This window comes from Trichoderma harzianum (genome assembly GCF_003025095.1).
Source record: "Trichoderma harzianum CBS 226.95 unplaced genomic scaffold M431scaffold_15, whole genome shotgun sequence".
NCBI lineage: Eukaryota > Fungi > Ascomycota > Sordariomycetes > Hypocreales > Hypocreaceae > Trichoderma > Trichoderma harzianum.
Genome location: NW_020209263.1, coordinates 373222 through 396936, shown reverse-complemented (window position 1 = coordinate 396936; position 23715 = coordinate 373222). Strand labels below are relative to the sequence as shown.

At 52.6% G+C, this 23715-nt stretch overlaps 7 protein-coding genes across 7 annotated transcripts; 4 read left to right on the top strand and 3 right to left on the bottom strand.

Annotated features, from left to right (window-relative positions):
• Nucleotides 1-1359: 1359 nt before the first annotated feature.
• Nucleotides 1360-1716, top strand: M431DRAFT_95897 (hypothetical protein; the record flags this gene model as incomplete). The annotated part of the gene is made up of 1 exon (XM_024924755.1): nucleotides 1360-1716. The coding sequence occupies one exon, from the start codon at nucleotides 1360-1362 to the stop codon at nucleotides 1714-1716; it is 357 nt and encodes a 118-aa protein (XP_024769814.1).
• Nucleotides 1717-5632: 3916 nt separating this feature from the next.
• On the top strand, nucleotides 5633-8610 carry M431DRAFT_95789 (hypothetical protein; the record flags this gene model as incomplete). The annotated part of the gene is made up of 3 exons (XM_024924740.1): nucleotides 5633-6026; nucleotides 6136-7754; nucleotides 7849-8610. The coding sequence occupies 3 exons, from the start codon at nucleotides 5633-5635 to the stop codon at nucleotides 8608-8610; spliced, it is 2775 nt and encodes a 924-aa protein (XP_024769813.1).
• Nucleotides 8611-9938: 1328 nt separating this feature from the next.
• M431DRAFT_36731 (hypothetical protein) lies at nucleotides 9939-10715 on the bottom strand (the record flags this gene model as incomplete). The annotated part of the gene is made up of 2 exons (XM_024914610.1): nucleotides 9939-10382; nucleotides 10527-10715. Coding segments are annotated over 2 exons (633 nt in total), but the record flags the coding sequence as incomplete, so codon positions are not given.
• Nucleotides 10716-11058: 343 nt separating this feature from the next.
• Nucleotides 11059-11525, bottom strand: M431DRAFT_261414 (hypothetical protein). The gene has a single exon (XM_024913874.1). The coding sequence runs from the start codon at nucleotides 11425-11427 to the stop codon at nucleotides 11191-11193; it is 237 nt and encodes a 78-aa protein (XP_024769811.1). The 5' UTR covers nucleotides 11428-11525; the 3' UTR covers nucleotides 11059-11190.
• Nucleotides 11526-14579: 3054 nt separating this feature from the next.
• Nucleotides 14580-18257, top strand: M431DRAFT_96150 (hypothetical protein; the record flags this gene model as incomplete). Its single annotated transcript, XM_024924793.1, has 3 exons — nucleotides 14580-15068; nucleotides 15197-15292; nucleotides 15441-18257. 3 exons carry the CDS (start codon nucleotides 14580-14582, stop codon nucleotides 18255-18257), a joined length of 3402 nt encoding a protein of 1133 aa, XP_024769810.1.
• Nucleotides 18258-18413: 156 nt separating this feature from the next.
• Nucleotides 18414-18725, top strand: M431DRAFT_9414 (hypothetical protein; the record flags this gene model as incomplete). The annotated part of the gene is made up of 1 exon (XM_024924556.1): nucleotides 18414-18725. The coding sequence occupies one exon, from the start codon at nucleotides 18414-18416 to the stop codon at nucleotides 18723-18725; it is 312 nt and encodes a 103-aa protein (XP_024769809.1).
• Nucleotides 18726-19826: 1101 nt separating this feature from the next.
• Nucleotides 19827-22247, bottom strand: M431DRAFT_534322 (hypothetical protein). Its single transcript, XM_024920915.1, has 2 exons — nucleotides 21517-22247; nucleotides 19827-21443 (listed from the first exon to the last, which is right to left on the bottom strand). Exons 1-2 carry the CDS (start codon nucleotides 21761-21763, stop codon nucleotides 20074-20076), a joined length of 1617 nt encoding a protein of 538 aa, XP_024769808.1. The 5' UTR covers nucleotides 21764-22247; the 3' UTR covers nucleotides 19827-20073.
• Nucleotides 22248-23715: the final 1468 nt, after the last annotated feature.

Here is a 23715-nt window from a genome sequence, read left to right as displayed (position 1 = left end):
TCTCCATCGGCGCGGCTGGTGAGCTCTCGGCGTCTTCGCTCAGCCATCCACTTGATCCTTCACGGATCTCTCTCCAGGACTGAAAGACCCTCCCCCAACAACACCAACACCAGCACCAACGCCAACAACTGCCAGTAACAGCCGCAACCCGCATCGCATCGCAACGTAACGCTCTCACATCTCCATATCTCTCCATCTCTCTCTCTCTCTCTCTCTCTCTCTCTCTCTCTCTCTCTCTCTCCCATCCCGCCCATCGTCATCCAGCGTATGATAAGTCACTGCCTGGCCAGCATGACCAAGGTTTCATTCGTCCACCTGCGTGCGGTTGGGCGGGTCCTCTCGCACATACGCAGTCGTCCACGGCCGCCTATGTTTGGCCCGTCATACCAGGGCATGGCAACTTCGGTGAATGTCGTGGCTTTGGATCTGTCCTGACTCCATCCTGTGCAGTCTGAGGACCCATGGACTCTCGACTTGTCGCTCCTAGACCACCCTCATCCCATCGATCCCCCCCTCCAAGTCCTCCCTCCCTGATGTTGCTTGTGCTTGTTCTCCCTCCTCCTCTTTCCTCCGCTTGGTGGTCGGCGCAACCATCAGATCCCCGACGAATTAATCTAAACAGCGCGAACCACCTTGGTCAGTACCGCCAACTACCGAAGAGGCCCTTGAGTCTTGCTATCGATGGATCCCAGCAAGGCCCCGGGTGCTGGGCATGGCCACGGCGCCATCCGATTTGCTGCGCGCTACCACGCCTAGGCGATGCGACACACAGCCGACGCTCCAGACGCCGTCAAGCACCTTTGTCGAATGGGTGTGCCCATACCTGACGTGCAGCTGCATCGTGGCGGACCTTGTTGCGCTGAATCGGCCAATCCCACGCCAGCCATCGGCCGCCTGACTGTCTTGCTTTGCTTCCCGTCCCTCAGCACCAAAAGCGGCAAGCCTGCTTTTCGTCTTTGCTGTCTCTGGTCGCTCTCATTGTTGCGTCTTGGCTCTCGTGTCCTTCGTCCTGGTTCCCTGCCCCGGGTGGCTGCTGCTGCTGGCGGCTCTCATCATCTCTTGCCCGCCTGTCTGTCTGTATGTCTGTCTGACCCAACCTGAATGATCCTGACCAAAGGTGGGGGTGGCCTCTCAGGTGGCCGCATCGCACCAGATATGCATCACGGTGGCCATTCGCTCCGTCGCGGCGGGCGACAATCCTGTGCTTGCACCATAGTACATGATGCAAAGTAAGGCTCCGGGAAAGAGATTTGATAAAAACATGTCGTTTGATTGCCCGCGTGATGCGGCATGGCGTCGAGCTGACTGCAATTCGCCCATTGGCCGCGAATGCTCCGTACCAAAGCCAGAGCACATTGGATGGCCACAAGACCACTGGATGGCAGCGCACCAATCACGCCGCGCTCTGCGCTCTTGTCAGATGTCTCTGCCGCAGCGCAATCCACAAGTTCGTCACCAGTCACTGGCGAGACTCAACGCATGGCTGCACAGAAGGTCATGCTTGGACGGTGGCGGGCCCGTCCCGTTAGCCGCGCGATCCAGGCGGGCGAGGCATCGCGACCACATCTCGACGATTGCTTCATTTTTTTTTCTCTGCCGTACGCTCGACGACAACAAGACTACCTGGGCCCAACTATCGGTGTCCGCCTCTCTTATATAGGCTCGCTATTTGCAAGACGAACCGGTTCTTTTTGGAGGCCAATACCTCATGCATAATGAGCTGGCACCCACCAGACCCACTCATGTACAACACATCATAAAAAATTCTCTGCGCAGAGGCCGAACATGATGCTGGCCTTCGATGACTGCTTCTATTTTCCGGCTCGGACTCCCCTGGAATGATAGTTTATCATGCCCGCCTTCCAATTGCATTTTCGAGTTCAACATGGTCATACCACTTGCAATGCCCTGTCTTTCTGTTACGTCGCCACGTGGCTGCGGCATCAACCGCTTGCATGGTTAAATCTGGGGTTGACACTCTCTATGCAATTCGCTGGGTTTCAAAGTACTCTCTACCCAACGCAAACAGTCGTTGTCTATCGGCAACTCTGGCCTCTTCTCCCTTGCGTGCACGCCAACTATGACTTTGCGCCTGTTTCCAAACCTTCGTTCCAGAAGTCGGCGATCCCGATGTTTCCCAACTTGGGGTAAGCACTGTTCAAATGGCGGTCAAGATGGGATTCTGCGGTTGTTCTCCATACGTGGCCGACGGTTTCTTTTAGCCTTGACGCACGAGATGTCATTGTTTCCCGCCCGGCCGGTACAAAAATTCCCAAAGTTGGGAAAGCATGTCTTTTTAGCTGCAAGGCCAACAGGACCTAATGTAAGTGAACCAAGTCAATTCTAACTGATGCCCTGAGAGACTCTTTGATAGTTGAACACAAGGCTGAGGCTACGGCCAACCAACCAATGCTGCCGCACGCATCGCTTAGGAAGCAGTGCTTCTGACGACATCCCAACCTTGCCAACTCATCCGACACCCCCTTGCGAAAGGCGCTAAACAGCTTCCATGTTTGGCGCCGAATGTCTGAGCCTGAGATGCTATCATTGGCCCATGCAGTCTATGTCACAGCGTGGCTCGTACATTTTGCAGCTGAGCAACCCTTTCTAGAACTTCCCCTGCAGCCCTGCTCAATTCGCCAAAAAGAGCCTATACGGAGTGCAGTTGAATGGGCATCTAAGTCTCTCGATTAGCCAACGATGTGCTGCATATACACTCCGTGTAATATCCGTGAAATTAAGTGGCTGCCATCACAAGCCCCCAGCAATGCAACTCTCTCATCCTTCCAATTGGGTGTCTCCCAATTCAATTGCAGTTTGTAACGGAGCACTTGGTCGCGTGTTGAGTCGAGGCAGTGAATGCATTAATACTACAATTGATTTAACATCTTCATTCGAGAAATCCTTGATGAATGACAATCTGTACGCATTCCGAAGTCACATCAATTGAACTTCAAGACGTCATCGGCCATGTGTGGTCGATCACGTGATGGGTTCATGCAGGTACCTGCTCATCTGTAAACATCCCGGGCAATAGACGAGGGTCTTAGAAACAGGTGTAAGTTGCAGAATTGTATTGCACAAGTGTTCATTATTAAGAAGAGTTGCCAACGAAGATGAAAGATGTTTGACATGAATATCTAGATATATATAGTTACATCCAGGAGATCTACTAGCCTTACTAAATATAGGCGGATGTTGTGCATGTAGATGGATCAACGAGATGCATATGGATCTACAGCACAGGTAGGTAGATCTACTGGATGAACAGGTATGCTCGCAGAAAATATCGGCACTTGGAGAATCGATAATGATCATCTGTTAGCACGCGTTAGATGCTATTTATACATTTATTTGTTTTTAAGAAAAAATGCCAATTGGTAGCCGCCCATTTGACTATTATCAGCCCTTCCGCCCAACATCAACCGTCCTCATCTCTTCTCCATTCATTTTATCACTTTTTCCTCGCCTCTGTGCAGCTTACGAATATTTCACAATTATTTAATTAATCCGAAATACTTCTCGATTGTGGAAAAAAGTCTCGATGCTCTGGAGCACAGCCGTACCCAAGAAAGCGTGTCCAGGTACAGATGACGCAGAAGTAACTGGGGATATCGGCCATCGTGCAAATTCCCAGGCTACTTAAAACGAACTATTTCCGTATCTATATCTCTGATAAGAAATAAAGGTTCAATTTCACACACCAAATCTGCACATGTCTGAACGCTCGAACGATGCAACTGGCTACCTCTTACTATGCCCGTGCATACAGGGAGGATATAAGCTGAGCTGGGTGCGAGCAAAGATGATGAAGATATGCGAAGAGAATGGACGAATCTGAGCAGGTCATCTATCTTGTTTGTCGATATAGCTACACATGATGGCGAATAGTGATGCATTTTGCCAACAAGTCGCTCCAGTCTTATAGCGCATAATAACTCTTCGCACATCACTCTGGTACAGCCTCTCGTTATCAGATGCCAATCTGGCTGGCATGGATTCAGTAGAAGTTTTAGTCCATAAATACGTGATCTTTTAAGAGAGCACAGCTAATCTCATTTACATATCAGTTTGGTCTTGTGCAAGTGGCTGGGCATCACTCTCTTGCCGTTCGATCGACTGACAAGCAAGCTACCAAGTTTGACCAGTGCAAGAGCTTTCTCACCCTTCTTTTTTTCTCTCTTTCTCTCAATGAAGAGTTGCTCATTTTCCACATCAACGTCATGAGTATTTGAGCGGAGCTTCATCTAATCCTCTCCAAGGGTGCTTTGACCAAGTTCCATTTCTACCTATGCAAAGATTAGACACACCCAGTGACGACTATATCGGCTTCATAAGGCAATTTGGGGTGCAGAGCATGTCAAATACTCTCGATGATCATCCAAATGGATTAATGACTTGAATCGATAATTGGTACCCGACTGCATGCCCATGGAGAATAGAGGTCAGTACTACTATATTTCCTGCTCTCTAGCCTCAATGAAAGATGGCTGAAGGTCCCCGTATGGACATCTGTGCATCCAATTGATAGCGATAACAATGCAAAATAGAGGTGCCATTTATCTCCGGCTATCAGTCAAATGTACATATCTATGCATGTTCAAAATGAAATGAAATCTCAGATCTTCTCAAACATGTCTTGATCGACGTCTTCGGGTCGTCAATGAAGGTACATGAACATGTCTGCGGATTAACCAACGGACCGGACAACCAATGATGGGCAAGATTCGCTCTTGATCATCCGTCCAAGTGAACGCACTACCTTTTTAGGAAGTGGCTTGTTTCGCGGATGTGGTTCTCGGAGATATTTGAGAACCTTAACACCATTATATCCAGTCCTCTGCCATTGACAACTAGGTAGGTACATAAAGTAGATGACTTGTGTCGTCCCATCATTTTAGAATGATGAGTTATCTTCACATTGTTTGAGCAATTCGATGTGCATTGGAAAGGTTTTTGCAATCATCATTGCGCTCATGCCCTGAATCTGGGGCAATGACAATGTAACACTTTTTCCTTTTTTTCAGGGAATTACTAATACTAGTGTTCGTGAATGCCATGTAAATTTGAGGGAAGAGAATAAATAAATAGGCGATACGTCTCTTTTTATATAACATAAAATATAACATATAAAGTCTTATCAAATTTCAATATTAACCAATTAAAATTACCTAGAATCAACCCTCTCTAGGGTAGGTAGATGCGTCCCCGTTTAAAAAGCGTTAGTGCTGGAGCGCCTTCCTGGCCTTAGTCCCTGCCAGCGGCTGGGGAGAACGGCGTCCTTGGCTGCAAGTCCAGGTCCAAACCCGACCTCGAAAAGCTTCTTTTGTGTCTTCATTCAAACTCCCTCAGCCCTCGACCTCTGAAGCGAATCCTGATGCAGCCCGTCCCTTGATGCATTCGCTTGCCCGCCGTCCTCGCGTTTCTACCCAATCCCGCCCACTTCGCTTTCTACACGTGGTTCCCTGCCCTGCGCGTACCCAAGGGGACCGAGGAAAAAAAAAAGGCTGCTACCGCGACGCCCTTCTCTTCAGCCTCCCGCCCTTGAACTGAGCTCTTTTCCCTGTGCTGTCCCAGGAGCAACGTCGCCTGCCTTGCCTCTCCGCACCCGCGCTTCAGACCAGGACGTCAAATGGAGGATGACGAGAACACGACGACCAGAATGGAGAAAGTGAAGCTCGAGGATGCCGCCGACAGCGGCGCGCACTTGGAAAGCGCAGCGAGAGCCTCTACCTCAACCCCGAAGCTGCGGAGTAGCGAAGCCCCGTCCCCTGCCTCGCTGGATGGCACAAAGTCGCAGAGCGATAGCGTCGGAACCCCCAACTCGACGGCCAAGCCCGCGCGGTCGTCGCGCAAGTCGTCACAGAAGCCCACCGCTCGCGAGGTCCCCTTGTATACCCACCTCCCAGACGTTACCGACGAATCTTGCCAAACCTTTCAGGTCATCCCCGACTGTCTCTATGGATCCAAGCATCTGGGCTCGACCGACAATGACGCCCTCGACTGTGACTGCAGAGAAGAATGGCGTACGTCTAGAACTGCTGGCCCCCTTTCTTCCCCATATCGCCCTTGGATCTTCTTGATTATTACCAGCATTCTTCTTCCCTTTTGGCTATTTTTACTGACGGAAAGCAGGAGATGGCGAGAATTTTGCCTGTGGCGAGGATTCAGACTGCATCAATCGCGCGACCAAGATGGAATGTAGCGCTAATGCGGGAAACTGTGGTGGCGGTTGTCAAAACAGGCGGTTTCAACGTAAACAGTACGCCGACGTGACAGTCATCAAGACTGAAAAGAAGGGCTTTGGCCTTCGCTCCAATTCAGCTCTAGAACCCAACGATTTCATTTATGAGTATATCGGAGAGGTTATCAATGAGCCGACTTTTCGGCGACGGATGCTCCAGTACGACGAAGAAGGCATCAAGCACTTCTATTTCATGTCGCTTAACAAGAACGAGTTTGTGGACGCGACCAAAAAGGGAAACCTGGGTCGGTTCTGCAACCATTCATGCAGCCCCAATTGTTTTGTGGACAAGTGGGTGGTTGGTGACAAACTTCGCATGGGCATTTTTGCTTTGCGCAAGATTCGAGCAGGCGAGGAGCTCGTCTTCAACTACAATGTTGACCGCTACGGCGCAGAGCCTCAGCCATGCTACTGCGGAGAAGCAAACTGCGTCGGCTTCATTGGAGGAAAGACACAGACTGAGCGCGCTACCAAGCTGCCCACCGCTACTGTCGAGGCGCTGGGTATCGATGGCGCTGACAGTTGGGATACCCATGTCCCCAAGAAGCCCCGCAAGAAGCGTCCCGACGAGGATGATGAGGAGTATGTCAATAGCATACAGCCCAGAAGCTTGGATGAGGACGATGCTCGCAAGGTCATGGCCACGTTGATGCAATGCAAGGAGAAGTGGATTGCAGTCAAGTTGCTTGAGCGAATCCAACGCTGCGACGAGGAACGCGTCGTTCACTGTGTGATGCGCATGCACGCATACCAAATCCTGAAAACAACTCTCAACACATTTATCGATGATCGCAACGTGGTCATGCAAGTCTTGTCCATCTTGGACAAGTTTCCCCGGTTGACGAGAAACAAGATCCAAGACTCCAAAATTGAGGCGACAATCCAAAACCTGGCCGAATCCGAACATGAAGACGTGGCCTCTCAGTCCAAGAAGCTCCTCGACGAATGGAGTAAACTCGAAGTCGCCTACCGAATACGAAGGCGAAAAGTCGACCCCAACGCGCCGGCACAGAATATCATTGATGAACGAAGGGGGCAAGCCCGTGAAGAGGAGGCGGCAGCGGCAGCATCCCAGCCAACTCCCAAGACTGCGTCTCCACGTCCCATCGATGCCCCCAAGGGACCGCGAAGCAATGTGCCACAAAGGAACAACTCATTCTACAACAACAATGGCCATCGTCAGCGCAGACCGTTCCACAACTCCTTGCCTGCAGGATGGTTTACCGCCAAGGATGCGGGCGGTAACACGTATTTTTACAACAAGCAGGGCAAATCAACTTGGGAGCGGCCCACACAGCCAGCCGCGGAACAGACGCCAAAGGCTCCGTCCAAGGCTATACAAGAGCAGCTACTCATTCAAAGCATCATTGACAAGGTGACAAAGGAGGGCACACCTAAGCAGCCAGCTTCGCAGACTCCGGCGCCTGCTGAGGCGTCTCCAAAAGAGCCTAAGAAGGACAAATGGCGGTCTCTACCGGTAGAGAAGCAGATGAAAGTCTACGAGCACACGGTATGTTGTAATATCAAAACCCGAGCCCAGCAAGCACCATTTCCTCGCATCCCCATCTTCCATCTGGGCTGAGACTGACTTGGCAATTGCGTAGGTGTACCCCCCCGTAAAGCACGTATTGGACAAATTCCGACACAAGCTTCCCAAGGAAGAGCTAAAGAGGCTTGGAAAAGACGTCGCAAAGAAGCTTGTGGCATCTGATTACAAGAATAATCGCGTCAACGACCCTGCCGCGCCGCTTACCGAAAAGCAAGAGCGCAACATCAAGAAATACGTGAAAGACTTTTTGGATCGTGCAGTTGCCAAGTTTGAGGCACATCACAAAAGGAAGGCATCCGAGACTTCAAAGAAGGGCCCGGACACAGAGCAGGGTGCCAATGGGAAGCCAACCCCCGACGCGGACAAGGCTGGCGAGAGCCCAATCGACTCCCCCCCAGAGCCAGAAGCTGCCGCGGATGACATTGTTCTTAGTGATGTGGAAGATGACTCGCCCGATGCCCCTGATCGTAAACGAAAGCGTGATATTGACGCCGTGGAAGCTTCTGCAGAATCGCCTCTTGATGGCCCTGACATGAAGAGGCTAAAGGAGGATGGTGCAGACGGTGCCACTCCTCCACCCCCGCCTCCGCCTCCTCCAGAGAACCCTGGTGCAAATCGCACGGAGGCGGAACTGGCTTTGCTTAAACAAGAAGAGGAGCTGATGCGAGAGAATGAGGAGGCGCAGAGGCTCGACGATGAAGAGCAGGCAAGGAAGAAAGAGGCCGCCTCGCGGTCGAACCCAGATGGTCCGGCTGGGCAGCAAACATCTATGGACGAACATGGTAATGCCCGACAACAGGAGCTGTTGGGCCATTAAAAGTTACCAGCATCTTAATCAGGCTATCCTGGATTGCACATATTACAAATTAATGCACAAACCTCTGATTGCATGGGAGTTTAAAGGGTCACGATAGAATCTGCATTGTACCATACGGTTACTTTTCTTCTTCTTTTACCCCTTCTTTTTCACAACGTGGGGTATTTGTATATCATATCCCCCTCGGGTTTTATTTTCACCTATAATGGGAGCGGAGGAGATGGAATGTGCTTCATTTCCTCTCTCTTCCTCCTTCTTATTTGGCTTTCTATTACTTTTTATATCTACTCGTTTATGACTTTAGGAAGCAGCAAAAAAAGGAATCTCTTTTTAGTCCCACGTTTCTTTTCTTTTTGGGACAATGTAATTTGGGCTTGGTTTGGTTTGGCATACCGGGAAATTGGAGGTGGTGGAGGCTTAGGGAGGGGGCGGATTTTACTACGAAATGGAATGGATGTTTTTACAGACAATGAGGCGTCGTCGCCAACGAAGTTCACCACGGTGTCTGCGTAATCGGAGAGGAGGGGACGGGACAGGACAGGAGCAAGAAGGACGAATTTACCTCGATTTGAACAAGGGCTTCCACTTTTTCTTTGGAGGCTTGGGAGCGACTCGCTATATTTGATATACCTCGTTCTTACCTATCTCTGTTTCTTCCTTGAGATGATATCTGTGCTTTTGTGGCGTTTTAGGCTTGTGATTTGCGGCAGGGTATAGGGGATGTTTTTATTTGTTGGTGGGTTCAAAATGTTCTTTTGCATATGGCGTGCCTTGGCGCGGAAATGGGACGGAAATTTACAGGGGGAAAAGATGCTGCTGCCGTTGACGGGCTCACTTTTGGAATTTGGTTGTTTCTTTTTTTTTTTTTTGCATCCCGAGGTTGATTTGACGTGATCAACGGGGCCATGGAGTCTTGGATATACTTTTATTTATTTTTTAATTGGTACCGGAATAAGACGACGCGGGAAGATTTGCTGAGTCTGTGCTGAGATAACGTAATATTGAATTAACTTTAACTTTAGAGAATACAAATAAAGGTAGAGGCCATGTCCCGAAACAAAACGCCACCATGCCGCCCTTGTCCAAATGAAGATGCCGTGATTATCCTTATAAAACGCTGACCTTGGAGTGTCAATTATATGTACAGATATGTTGCCGCTTGTCCCATCACATAGCCCATTATATAACCAGGTGTTTGTATGCCGAGATGAAGTTTCGTGGTAGATGGATCGCATGATAAATTACTCATCATCTTCGTCGCTCGAGGAGTCGTCGCCAGATCGCTTCCGCTTCTTGCCAACCTGGCTCTGTATTTCCTCCTTCCTCATAAAGACGTAGCTCCTCGCCGGCCTGTCCTCGCCCTTCCAGCCAGAGCTCTCCTCCCCCTTCTTGTTCCTCACGACGCCAAACGTGCGAGCGTGGTGATAGCCCGGGTACGAGTCTGCCTGAAATCGGAAGCTGCGCTCGAGCTGGAGGCCGGCGTGGCGACCGAGGTCGCGGATGTTCCAGAGGGTGTAGGGCTCGCTCTCGAAGAGGGTGACGACGATGGAGCCGCCGCGGGCGAGCGGGGCGGCGGGCGAGGAGAGGGCGCGCTGGAAGAAGGAGACGAGCAGCTCCTGGTTGTAGCGGACCTGGCGGTTGACGTCTGTGGACTTGCCGCCGACGTGGGGGAAGTTGAAGATGATTCGGTCGTGGGGGACGCGGGCGACGGAGGGAGGGAGCTTTGTGGCGTCGACGTTGTAGACCAGCTTGTTGTTGACGATCTTGCGCTTCTTGGAATTGACAGCGTCGGAATTGTCGTCGTCCTCGTCGTATTCATCGTCTTCTTCGTCGTCGTCATCGCCGTCCGGTTGACCGTCTGGGTCGGCATCGGCCCCGGCGCCGTGACTGGGGGGATCCGGGCGGCGGTTGACGACGGCAATGTTGGTATCCACGGCGGGGTACTTTGCTAGCAGCTCGGCATGGTCCTTCTCCAGGACCGTCGCCGTGACATTTGTGCAGCCGTGATGCTCGATGATGGACGCGGCAAAGCTCAGGTCGCCCTCTCCCACCAGCAGGATGCGGTCGTTGGGGCTGAAGGGGATCACCGGCTCGTCGTGCTGCTGCTGGCGGTGCTTCTTGGCCGGCTTGGATTGGAGGGGCTTCTTCGATTGGCTCTTTTCCTTTTGCTGCGGACGCCCGGAAGGTCGCTGTGCCGCTTGTTGGCGCGCTAGCTTCCGTCTTTTTGCCATTGGACGGTTATTGGAAGCAGCGCAGCTTCAAGTGGTTGCAATTCGTGGGGGAGAATGCGATGTCGAATGATGCAAAGAAGCGGCATGGAAGGAAAAAAAAAAGCTGAGGTAGCTGAGGCGGAACCACTTTTAGGGCGTGTGCTCCCAAAGAGAGCCAAAAAAAAAAAAAAAAAGGGACCAGTTACATTAGTAGGTACCCTTGGTGCAAAGCACAGGGGAAGATCTCACGTGCAACTACGGGCGGGATGGCGACAGCGGATTGCGAGATTGGCCCAATCAGTGATAAGGACGCGTGCTTCATCCCCTTGTTGAAGGCGAACGATAAGGTCAGGACTCTGGCCTTCTCTATCTAGAAGCGAGTCAGAACCACCAAGACTATCAGAATACCGGCTGATATTTGATCGGTAGCCAGAACCACGGGTATGGTGATGCCCAAATCTGGGTCATGAGGTCCGAAAGGGGTGTGTGTTAGAAGAACGAAGCCGCCCAGCCTGAAGTTGTCATTGTCGAGCTTAAGTCCTGCACAATGATCCCGGACTCTCCAGATCTTCGACCTCGAACAGAAGAAGAAGCTCAAGCCCTGCATAATGAACGAGGATGTTCAGTTCTGGAAGTAGATTAGCGAATCCATTCTAGGTCTTATTACAACCAGTAGTATCTGCCACTGGGACGTCTATAAAGCCGCCTAGGATGCGCCCCTTAAGGTCTTTAAGCGTAACGCCAACCTCAATGTGCGTCAATCTGCTCTACCCGCCTGTATTCCCCCTCCCTTCTAAACTAACTTAAAGTGATAGGGCTGCTAAATTATTAACTACTGAGTTAACAGTGACGGAAAGTGGATGGTGGTTGTGGGCATCTCTTCTTAGCAGGGCCGAGTAGTTGGTGCTATGCAGCTCTACTCCAAAGACCGTGGCATTAGTCAGGCCATTGAAGGCCACGCTGTTGGCTTCGGCACCTTGAGATTGGAGAGATGGCTGTGATGATGATATGACGAGATGGAAGTCGATGTCGAACCTGGAGATGCTGACGATGCCTGTGTTCAAGAGCAAAAGGGTGGTGATGTTGTCAAATGCGCAGGAAGTCCTGCGAGAGCAGGTTAAAAAAAAAAAAAGAAAAAAAGGGGACCAGTTACTTTTGGTACAAAGGAAGATCTCACGTGCAACTACGGGCGGGATGGCGGCAGCGGATTGTGAGATTGGGCCAATCAGCGATAAGGCTTTCGGGGGGGTTGAGCCCAAATTAGGTGCCGCCCAGAGCCGCGCTAAAATCTGTTCAAGCCCGCTGTTTAACATGGACGATTGCGGAGCACTGCGCTACAGCGCTTCTGCAGATGACGGTAGATCGTGTGCAGCGGTGGTTTTTGACATCTGAGTTGTGAGGCGGGTCGATGCGGGATGCGAAAGGACATGAGAAAATGGGTAAAGGAAAATAAGTGACAAGTTAATTTATAGTAAAAGAAGGAGAATATCTGTCAATTATTGCTGGTTGTTATAGTGGTTGGCCATGGAAGTGGAAAAAAAAAGCAAACTGTTGAAGATCCATCAAGAGGTATTGAGGCATCAATTGCATCCATTAATTGCGGGCAGTTGTTTGTAGGGGACTAACACCACTGTGGATGGCACCGACTAACAGTGGCAGCAGCCCTGAGGGTCGTCATAGAAGGGGTCTGGTAGGCGGGCTAGTACGTACCTCTTTTTTATCGCGCCGTCACAATCCTAAAGAGGCAATTCGCTGGGTGGGGACAGGCAAGGAGAGGTCAGAAAAAGCATACTGTGCTCGTGGCCACAAGAATCACTGCAAAACAACGTCAATGAGACAGAGGGGGAGCAGCCTCAAACAAAGGGGGGGCATCGTGTCGTAAAAGGAAGTCGGCGTCTTTGTACTCAGAGAGAGAGAGAGAGAATGCGTGTGTGCTCTGCGATTCGATCCTATTGTCTTGGATCTTGTATGGGAATTTGGTGCCTCGCTTTCGGAAGCCTCATCACCGAGACGCAGCAGAAAGTGAGCTCAACGTGATTTTTCGCCAGGCACCTTGTTGCGCAATGCAGCTTTTAGGCTCTTTTTTTCGGGGCTTCACGGATGCCAGCGGTCCACCTCCCAAAAGAAGCTCAATGGGCAGTGACATGAAAGTGAAATCAGGCTCTGCCTTGCATATTGTGCCCAACGCACGCACAGCAGGCCCGCGAGCACGACGGGAGACGCGGACAGCGCCGGCACCTGGTGTCCCGACATGTGCATTGGTTTGCATTTTGCAGCTGCGCTATGGCGTGTTCTCATGAGATGGCAGCATCTAGCCATCAACCATCTACCCACGTAGCCACGACGTTGTTCGTTGTCGCGGCACCCCTGGAAACGATGGACCAGGGCTTATTCTTTTGAACATGTCCATCGTCACAAAGTTCAGCCTCATGTCAATAATGCAAGCCTGCAGCGTAAATCATCAAATGCTTTCCTCGTCTCTCGTGGCAGCCGCTTCTTCTGGCGTTACTCAAAAGTGAGCGCATGTTGAAGTTCTCGCAGCCGCGCTTCTCCACTCTGCGGTGAAGAGGAGTCTCGTCTCGTCTGGCCTGTCCCCTGCAAGTCACCGGTACCTGCTGCCACTCAAAGTCCCCTTCAAAGTCCCTTCCCCAGCAAGCCCACTCGAGCGCGGCAGCCGGAGATTCACCTGGTCCGCACCAACCAGAGGCGCGGGAATAAACAAAACCGGTCTAGAGGCGCTGCGTCCGACTGCGTGCAGTGGGCGATGTGCAATGTTCCCGGTACCACGGAGTGACCCTCCCCCCCCGTCCACTGCTGTAAAAGTACATACACGCACCAGCTAAGGTACGGTACACGCCTGGCGGTTGGGCCGGGGCCGGGGCCAAGGAAAAGGGATTGGCCGCACCTTTTCGTCTCGACAGCTGCCGCGTTTCTTGCACGCTTTCACCGTCAAAAATCTTCCCGGCACCTCGCCAGCGCATTTCATTTCATCTCACCAGCTGCTGCGTGCGAGTCTTATTATTATTCTTCTTATTGTCCTTGCTGCTCAATAGCTGCTGCCCCTTCCGTGCCTTGCCCATTGTCTGTGCTGCGCGGTGAGTGAGCCGCCTCGCCAGTCAGACGAAAAAGCCGGTGCTCTTCTGCCCAGCCTTTTTTTCTCGTCCGGCCTATTGCAGTAGACGCCTCAGTACAAAGTCAGCTTCTCTTCACTTTCACCCCCCCCAAAAGCGGCACTGCGGTTCCCCAGCCTTAGTGGCTGCTGCTATTGGTGTACGTACCTCGTGCACTTCACCAGCCGGACCTTTTTCTTTTCAAACGCTTCCATGTTTGTGGCTGCTCCAAACCATCAACACAACATCGTCAAAACTCGCATTCTCCCTCTTCTTCATCCATCTTGTCCTGCCTCATCCCCAACCCTTGCACCGCATTGCTGCACTTAGGTCTGCGTCTCTCTTCTTTTCGTCGTCGTCAAGCTTCTCCTTCGGCACCGCGGCGCGCGTGCTCTTTCGGCTTACTTGACACTCTTGGTTGGCTGGCCTGACCCCGGCTTTACAACTCACCAGCTGCGTTTTCGTTCTCTTCTCTTCCCAGACTCCAGGCCTTTTCTACGCCTCTCTCCTCATTTTCACACACTTAGCTGCCCTTCTAAACATCCCCTCGCCTCCCATCTTCATCCTCTCACACTCTCCCATCATCGCCAAGTCTCACCCACAACGCCACACTCCTTCTCTTCATACATGGTCGGGCTAGTCTCTCACCATGGCTGCTGAGAACGAGTCGCTCACACGGGAGCCTGCCACCCGTGGCCGCGGCAGAGGTGGGCGCGGTGGCCGTGCTGGCCGAGGTCGAGGCGGCGGTAGAGGCGCTTCCACGTTGTCTGGAGGCATTACCAAATCAACATATACCAAGACCGGCCGCGGTGGCACGCGGAGAGGTCGAGCCAAAAGCTTCGCAGACTCTCGCGTCCAGGCCGCCTATGAGCGCCAGAGAGATCTCAAGGCCACCTATCAGGCCGTGGCGCATGCCCTCAAGCCCGCCCTGCAGGAACTCGCCGACCGCACCATCGAGGAGATCCTGGCAAGGTCGGACTCACTTCGATTCTCCAGTGAACACCTGCCGGTCCTGCAAGAGCTTCACGATCGCCTCGAAGAGAAACTCAAGCTCTTTGACCGCCAGCTGGAAGCCAATCTAAAGCTTGCTGAAGGCACTTACGATGCCGAGCAGTATGTCCTAGAACAGGAATTCATAGTACGTCCATTTTCCTTTCATCCCTACCCACGCCGAGTTTTTTCCCCTTCGGCTTTGCTTTTTTTTTTTTTTTTTTACACCCATTCTTTCCGTGGCGGTACCCTAGCTGACAGTTCTCCGTCTTGCAGAATGGTCTTCAGGACATTGAAGAACAGTTTTACGACGGTCAAGGTAACCGTCTCCGCATTCTTGCTGCACTGGAATCAAGAGATCTCCCAATCGATGTAAGTATTTTGCTGTTCTATTAGTCATGGGATGCCCTGATCGGCACACCGTCCCCCCTTCCACCCTCCTAGCCTCTTTTAGCCTCCGCTCGAGGGTCATGGGTGCAGCTTTATCCAGACGCTTTTTACTGACGCGATACCACCACAGATCTCCGATGATCAGTATGAGTACAAAGTCATTACTGATCATCAACTCGACAATGATTTCGGCATCTATGAATGCTACAAGGATGGCCACTTGGTGCCTTATCCCTCCCGCGTCGAGGGTACCGAGATGTGGCACAAGGTGCGCGATGCTGAGGCTGCCGCCGCTGCCGTGACTACCACCACGACCTCTTCTGGCACTCGAGGAGGAAGAGGTGGCCGTGGCCGAGGCAGCAACAAGCGCCGTGCCCAAGACCAGCCGGATGGCCAGCCCACACCCAAGAAGACGACTCGCAGCAACTTTGATAGCCAGCTTCTGCCCGCCGCCCCAATTGCTCCCGCCAAGGGTCTCCTCGCAACTGAAATTGAGGCTCACATCGAAGGCGCTCCGGCCGAAGAGGACTCTGCTCCTGCCTCTCCCGAACCCGTCGTCAATCCCAATGGTGCCACTTCTACTGCCGTCGTCAAGTCCAACGGCAAGCAGTCAGCTCGCGAAAAGAGCCCACCTCTGCCCAAGAACATCTCGGAGCCTGACGAGTACGGCTGCCGCATGTACAACCAGAGACCGTCCATGAAAGAGAAGGGAATTAACAGCCGCCTTCTCGCTCCGCGGCTCTTCTGGTTTGATGACCATGACATTGGCTTCCGTGACAGCTCCAATGACTCTTCCAAAGGTCACACCCGCGCCAAGCGAGGTAAATACCTCGACACCCCCAACAGCAATGGCATGCACTTTGACTACTGGTGCAACGGCTATGACTACTCCAACACTCGTCCATCTGATTTCGACCAGGAGCTCGTCAAGAAGCATGGCCTCCACCCGAAATATGGCATCTTCTTGCCCAACAGCACAAACGAGCCGGAGCCTACCATGCCGTTTGTCATGCCCGGAAAGCCCGTGGTCTACATTGCCGAACCTTCTGGTCGCATCTCTCACGCTTCACGCTCATTCCAGAGGACGATTAACTATCGTCGTGTGGAGGATGCGCCTGTGAGAGTGAAGATGAATGCGGCTATGCGGCGCTTCTGCAAGATGGGCGACATCCCCTTGGAAGACATTGCCGTCACAGAATACGTGCACACCGACGAAGAACTTCGCGCCCGATCTCTAGGCACGGCAGCTCTGGAGCTCGAGTCTAAGCCCGAGGCCGTCGAGACCTCGCCCGAGACGGATGAGCAGGTCGCCACCGAGGAGGAATCTGCTGAGTCGTCTCAGGGTGGCCTTGCTGCCATGTCCGTTCTTACCTACGCGACTGCATTTGTGGAGGCGGAAGAGAACACGCGGGTTGTGGTGCCTGCACCAAAGCCTGCAAGATATGATGCCATTAGAGATGTCTTCACGGATTCCAAACCTGCTGGGGCACCTGCCGTTGAGACGAACAACAACCTCAACCTCAATTTCCTTGCTGAGCTGTGCAACGTCGAAACTCGTCTGCAGGAACCCGAGGGCAACACCATCAAGGCCCCGACTCCTCTCATGCCTGTGCCCATGCCCATGCCTGAGGTAGAATCCGATATGAGAACCCAACGCGAAGATTTGCTACCCGTTGCTCCTTTGAGCCATGCTCCCATCAGCAGCCAGCATGCCCCTATTGAGCCTGTTGGAGGATACATCCGAAATCCCCAGCCGCAGCGAGAGCTCCCGCCAGCGCAGCCAGTCGGCCCAGGTCATGTTGCCGTCTCTCACCCTCCTCACCACGCTGTACCAGAGCCAATTGCCTATCAGCAGCCTCCGCCCGAGCAGCCTATGGTTCATGCACCGCCGCCAAGGGCTATGGAGTATAAGCAGCATCCTGCACCTCCCCTTCCTCCACAAGCTCCTCCTGTCCAGGAACAGCACCAACCCTACTACTCTTCCTACGGGTATAACGTGCCGGAACCTAGAGACATGCATATGGGCTCTGGACGGCCGATCGAGCCAGTCTACGCAAGTAGCCGTATGGCAAACTATGGCCCCGAAGGCCCCGGTCCGGCGCCGGCTCCTGCACAAGCTGCTCCTGTGCCTCCTCCAGGCCCTAACACAGGATATCCCCGTACCTACTGGTCGTCCCAGCAGCCTGCTACTCAGGCGCCGCCGCCACCACCTCCTCAACAGCCGCTACAGCCACAGCCACAGCAGCATTATTCACAGGCTCCTCCTCCAAGGATGCCCTTCTCTCATAACCCAAATCCCGAAACACTCCCGCCTCAACCCCTCCCGCCCCTCCGACCACCTCGGGGCCGGGCTCAGCCTGTCCAGGATGACATGATGCGAGACCCTATGATGAGGCCAGCTGTTCATAGCATGAACAACTATTATAATCCTGCTCCGGCTCGATCTTACCACCATGGATACCCTGCTGCCGAACCCCTTGCTCCTATGCCATCAATCGGGCCGGAAAGAATCCTGCCCAACCCTCAGCAACAGCAATCCTACATGGGACCATCTGGTCCTGGCTACGCGCCTCAGATCCTGTCTCCAACTTTTGGAAACCCGCAGCCCATGTCCGGCCCTATGGCCCAAAGCCCCCCCGGGACGCCACAAGGGATGCACGGCTCTATGCATCGCCATCGATCCACACCTTCGGGGTCTTCTGATGCTGGATCTGGAAAGTATCGCAAACTACAGCCCGCCCCAGTCCCCGCTCATCGAGCATGGTCGAACAAGCCCGAGTTGAAAACCATTCCCTATGATCACAAGGAAACAGGCTCATTGGCTGCCCTTCCGAGCTCTGGTCCAACGCAAATTAGAGGATGGAATGTTAACCAACCTCGGAAGCGAAGCAAGGCTGATAAGCAGGACAGAGCAGACTCAGGAAATGACCGGGATGATTCCAGATAGAAACGGGAAACACCTGGTCAACCAGTGGCTCCAGGGGATTTTATTAACCATGAGGCTGCGGCTCCTCACCCCAACTGGTCTGTTCGATTTGCCGAGCCAATTACTCAATTGCCACCCCTATTTCCGCGCAATGCACCTCCTGTTCCACGACGGACAATGGCTCTTGAAATGGATCTCGATCAGCCCTTTACACTGCCTGATGAAGGTGCTGGCAATCCTACCGAGCTAGCCATCCCCCCTACAAATACAGCCCCTACTGAAGCCTCAGCTTCTCAGGATGGCACGACCTCGTCACGTCGTCTTCGCCCAAGGAAGGCAAAAACACCCGCAACCCCCAACATCACCGCTTCTACTCAATCAACTGCACCCCGCCGTCCTCGTGCTAAGAGCACAACATCTAAAAAACCAAGCCGAGCAGCATCAAAGAAGAAGGCTGCTCGAAGGGAGACTGCCCTGGCTACTACCTAAGCCGAACAGCAACTTGTTACCGAGACTCCAGCTGCCGCTCTTGACTCTACATCTCAGCCAGAGGCTGGAAGCAAATAAAGGATAATAGTCCCCGCCATGGACTTTCCAAGAAAATCACCCACTTTCGTCGGATGACGTATATATACACCACATCTGGTCCACCTTTCACCACGCTTGCGAGATTTATCGCCACGATTATACCCTTTCCTCATAGCAGTCATTGGACCAAACCGGACATGCAGGAACCAAAAAGAAGTCTGTTCAAAGAAGATATGGCAGACACGAAAAGTATTGAGATACCAAAAGCTACTTAATTCGGCATTTTGTCGGCGTTCAGAGCAGATATGAACTGAATCTTAGCTCTTCTTTTCAAACGATGCATTCCTATTCTTTGCACTTATGCTTCGGCAAGCCTCGTCTTGCATTCAATTTGCAATTTATTCTTCTTGTTTATGAGGGGCTCCTCCCCCATTTTCCCATTTGGCTTTTGAAACCACGGCTTCGACTGCTTTTTGGCGGATAGTAGCGACTTACTTATCCGTTTCGCTCTCGACTTTGATGAGGGTAGGAAACAACGGAAAGATTTACGACTTTTTTTATTTTTCACAGTTTTTTGATTTCCCGCTTTTCTGGTGTACCAATATGAGATCTCAGTTTCTTTCTTACCTTTTTCCATTTCTCTTTTTATAGTGTTTCCCATCGGTCAGTCTGGAAGAATAGGGAAAGTACCACTTGGAAGGACCGTTGTTTGTGGTCTGCTCGCGCCTTGGAAGGCAGAAGGTTTTGGAAGGGGAGAGGGTATAAAATCTGGGACACTGGTTGCTGGTAGCATACGGAAGGGAGGGGCACAACAAAAATTTGGGAGACTCTGATCATTAGATGCTACGACGACGGCTGTGATAGATGGGAGGAGGTGTTGGTATTATTTCTCTTTACTTTACGTTTTTATTTCTACCTGTGCATTGCATGAGAGGTAGCCTGCGACATGGACTCTCTGGTAGGAGAGATGGGATGATGGTTTCTTCTTCTTTTCCTTTTATAGGAGTTGAAGGAATAAATGATGAGAATTCTACAATGATGACCATTCTTATGTGACTTGATGAGTGATGATTCTGTGCTGTAAAATTTGCAAAGATTTCTTGAGGCACGATTTATGTGCCGACTACTATGAAAGTACACTCTTAACATACAATATGCCCAAATCCATTTGTTTTCTGTATCCTGTCCACCTCCCCTCAGTCAGTTTGGGGCTGAAATGGCGTCTTGTATATCGTAAATCTCGTCATCATTTATACTATGGAGTCCAAATGTCCTTTCTCCTTTGTGTTCCGCTGATGAATGCTTAATCTCAGGGTGCGGCCTGAGCTGGTGCGTCTGTTGCATCGCTGGCGCTTGTGGTAGCTGGAGGTGCGGACACGGGTTCACTTCCGACTGCTGATACAGGTACTTGGCCGGCATCGGGCTGAGGAATGGCTACGTGACCGGCCAGATCGGCGCCTGTAACAGCGGGAAGAATGCCCATGGGCATGCCGTGCAACTGGGCCAGGGCGGTCGGATCCAGCGGTGGCATGACCATGCTGGCGTCGAGGCCGAGGGGCATATCAGGAGGCATCATCATGCCCCCGTTGGGAGCCATGGGGTCGACGGGGCCGCCAAGGGAAAGTAGGTTTGCGCCGAGGATGCCCTCGGGGTGCAGGGGGTACATGAGGGCCTCCATGGTGGTGCCGTCGAAGATGACCATGTTTTGGATGGGCTGCTGCTTCTGGCCCAGCACGTTGATGACGTCTTGCGCCAGCTGGCCGCCGAGGATGGCCGTGACGGGGGCGATTTCGCTGCCCAGGTTTTGCAGGAAGCTGCGCAGGAACTCGGGCTTGAGCGTTTCGCTGGGGAGGTTTAGGGCCTTGTGCTTCTGCGTGGCGATCTGGGTGAAGAGCTTGAGGTCCTCGCGGTTGCCTGGTAGACGGCCGCCTTGGATCTGCATGAATTCCCACAGGGCGCGCAGACAGGAGAGCGTCGGGGAGACGCTTCTTAGACGGCGCTTGGACTTTGTGTACTCTTCTGGCAGGCTGGCGACGTCGCTGGCGAGGAACCAGGTGGAATAGAGCTCTCGTTTTGTGACGGACTCGATGACTTTGGGGCCTTCCTTCTTGGTCTTGACGTCGACGATGGACCTGGTGCGCGTCTCCTGCTTGGGCTCTGTGGCGACGTTTCCGAGGTCGCGCTCAATGACGTAGTCGTGTTCTATCAGATCGCTGAAGATGAAGCCGTACATGCCGTGTGTTCCTGCAGCGTAAAAGGCCTTGCCATTGAGGCGAGTAGCCGTGTTGATGAGATTGAATGAGTCGGGATCGAGATCCGTGGCGATGACGATGTCGAAGCCAGCGAAATAGCTGGGGCCTTTGGCCTTGACACCTTCTGCGTCGACGTGGATCTGGACACGGGGATTCAGCTTGCGCAGCGCGGCGCTAGCGGCCTCGGCGCGGTTCTGGCCAACGGGGTCCTCGACCTCGGAGAGGAGGAACTGCGCGCCCAGGTCGGCCTCTGTGACGAGGGCGTTGTCGAGCACGGTGAGGGAGCCGACGCCGGCGAGGACGAGGTTCTTGGCGATCTCGTTGGCGAGGGCTCTGATGGTGATGAGGAGGATGTTTGCGCTCTGGATCTTGGCCTGTGCGGCCATGCCCCAGAGGCGGATCTGCCGATCATAGAGGGCGATTTCATCTGGAGAGAGAAGATGTGTGTGTGAGATGAATGAGGCTTGTAACGAAACACTGAGAGAGGGGATGAGTTTTACCTGCTGTGATGGCCCTGTCGGGCATGGCGAGGCCGGCAGCGGGATTTCCGTTGTTGAACATTATGGGAGCCATGATGGAGGGATCTGTGATGGCCGTGGCGGCGAGGGAGCCGTCTGGCATGAAGCCTTGGGTGGACATGATCATGGCAGCCATGACATCGGGATTCATCGCAGAGGCGCCGCCGTTGGTGTCTAGTATGGGTGCTGCGCCGGCTTCACTGACGCCGTTATTCGGCTGTTGCTCCATTGGGACCGATTTTTGAAGGGAATGATGAGATGTGCTGTGAGAGGATGGAGATGGCTGGCTTAAGAGTTTTGAAGCTCGGAATGAAGGCGAGGCTGCGAAGTTCTAGTGGGATTTCAAGTGACAGTTTCCCAAGGTGAGTGATGCAGTTGAGTTTGGACTTAGGCCGTTAAATATCCCCCGTCAGCTCTGGCACTGGCGGTGTTCCAGAGACATGCATCCAATGCGATGCAGAGTGACTTTGGTGGTAGATGCAAAGAGCAGATTGGATATCAAAGCGGTTGAAGATGCGCGCAGCCTTGCGTGTACGTAGCCGTGCAGCGGTGATGCTGGGGGAGTGGCGCTACTAAGGGTACGGCGAGATTGTGCTAAAAGTGTACTGGGGTGGCGGCGCGATTTATTGCTGGACAACGGTAGCCTTTTAACAGTGGGTCGATGGAGAGTTGCCGTACAGGTACTCGATGTCTGGTAACCAACCAACCCAACTGGCCGAGTTGGGTTCAAGTTCCGTTGCTTCAGTGAGATATTAGATGCCGACTGTATGATTGTGCTTGAAAGGTTCTAGTTGAATTAATTTCATGTCATTGGTCTAATTCAGCACAACAAAATATGACTGGCATTGTCAGATCAGCCCGCAAGTCCCGGGAATCGGTCAACAGCTGTAATCAAGCATTTCTCCCGTTTCTCATAGTCATGGAATGGGGTTGGATCGGCTACCAGCTAACCGTCAAGCTAGAGTCTCCAATTTCTACGATGCAATGCCATGTCTCGTGAGAACCTTGACAGTAGAAAGTATCCGCACGGCTCCACCAGCTGAGGGGGAAGAGGACAAGTGCGTTGGTATGGTATGCAGGGTCGAATTAACTTGTCCAAGTACGAGTAACTGCATCTCCAGAGCTTCACAATAACGGATACAACACTTGTCGAGACGGCACTGCATAGCGGGGCTGGCTGTATAAGTCAAAAGACGCCATCACCGGCATCAACCAGTGTTATTGGCCCTAGATAGCTCTCATGCATCTTTACCTGCAATGTTGCACTGCTACTGCTGGAGCTCGCAATATCAATCCAATGTCTTCCATGCTCTGAACCTTGTCTGGTACTTGGCGGCTAAGGCAGATGGTACAGCCAGTTAGCGGCAGGACTAGCACTAAGCGACCCCGCGTTGGACTCGCCAACTCTGCCGTCCCCCAGCACGCGCGAGAACCTGAGAATTGATGACCTTCAATCTTACCTTAGTACGAGTACTCCTACCGATACTTCACGTTTAATCTCTTTGTCCTCTTTGTTTTGCCTCACTCGACCATGCGGATCTTCAGACCGTGACTGACTCGAGGAAACCAAGAGACTCGAATCCTTTGTCATCTCTGTTCCGTCAGATTGGGCTTCAGCTTCAGCATCGATTGGGTGAGTGAGCAGCTGAGGCCGGCCATTAGCCGTGTAGCCCTCTCAAGGCCAATAAGGCAGAGGCAAAAAATACACCCGAAAGAGACAATGAGCTGATCAGGCCGATGACTCTTCCATAGTGGCGCGTCTGCTCTTTATTAAAACATCCATATTACCTATCTTCTCTACCTCATTTCCCTTTGCACCCACGCATCCATCCATCAAATCCTTTGCCACTTCCCGTCACATCTCCTCTCGTCCAAAACTTAACCCCCAGCTACCCGCCCTGCTAGGGACCGTTCCTAGTCTCAGTGGCTGAATTCGATTTGCCGGCTGCCCATCATCTGCAGCCGTTTGGGTCACTTGAGCACCGCCCAACTCACGCCTCTGCCTCATAGTCGCATCGACAGCCAAACCAACCCCGGCAGCTCGCATCGACCAAGAGCCGCCCAACCATTCAACCGTCCTTGTCGCTGGGCCGGAGCCATCCTAATCCTCTGACCCTCTCAACCTCTCAACCTCACAGCAGCTGTCTTACGGCGACGTCATCGCCAGGGTCTGGGTAGACT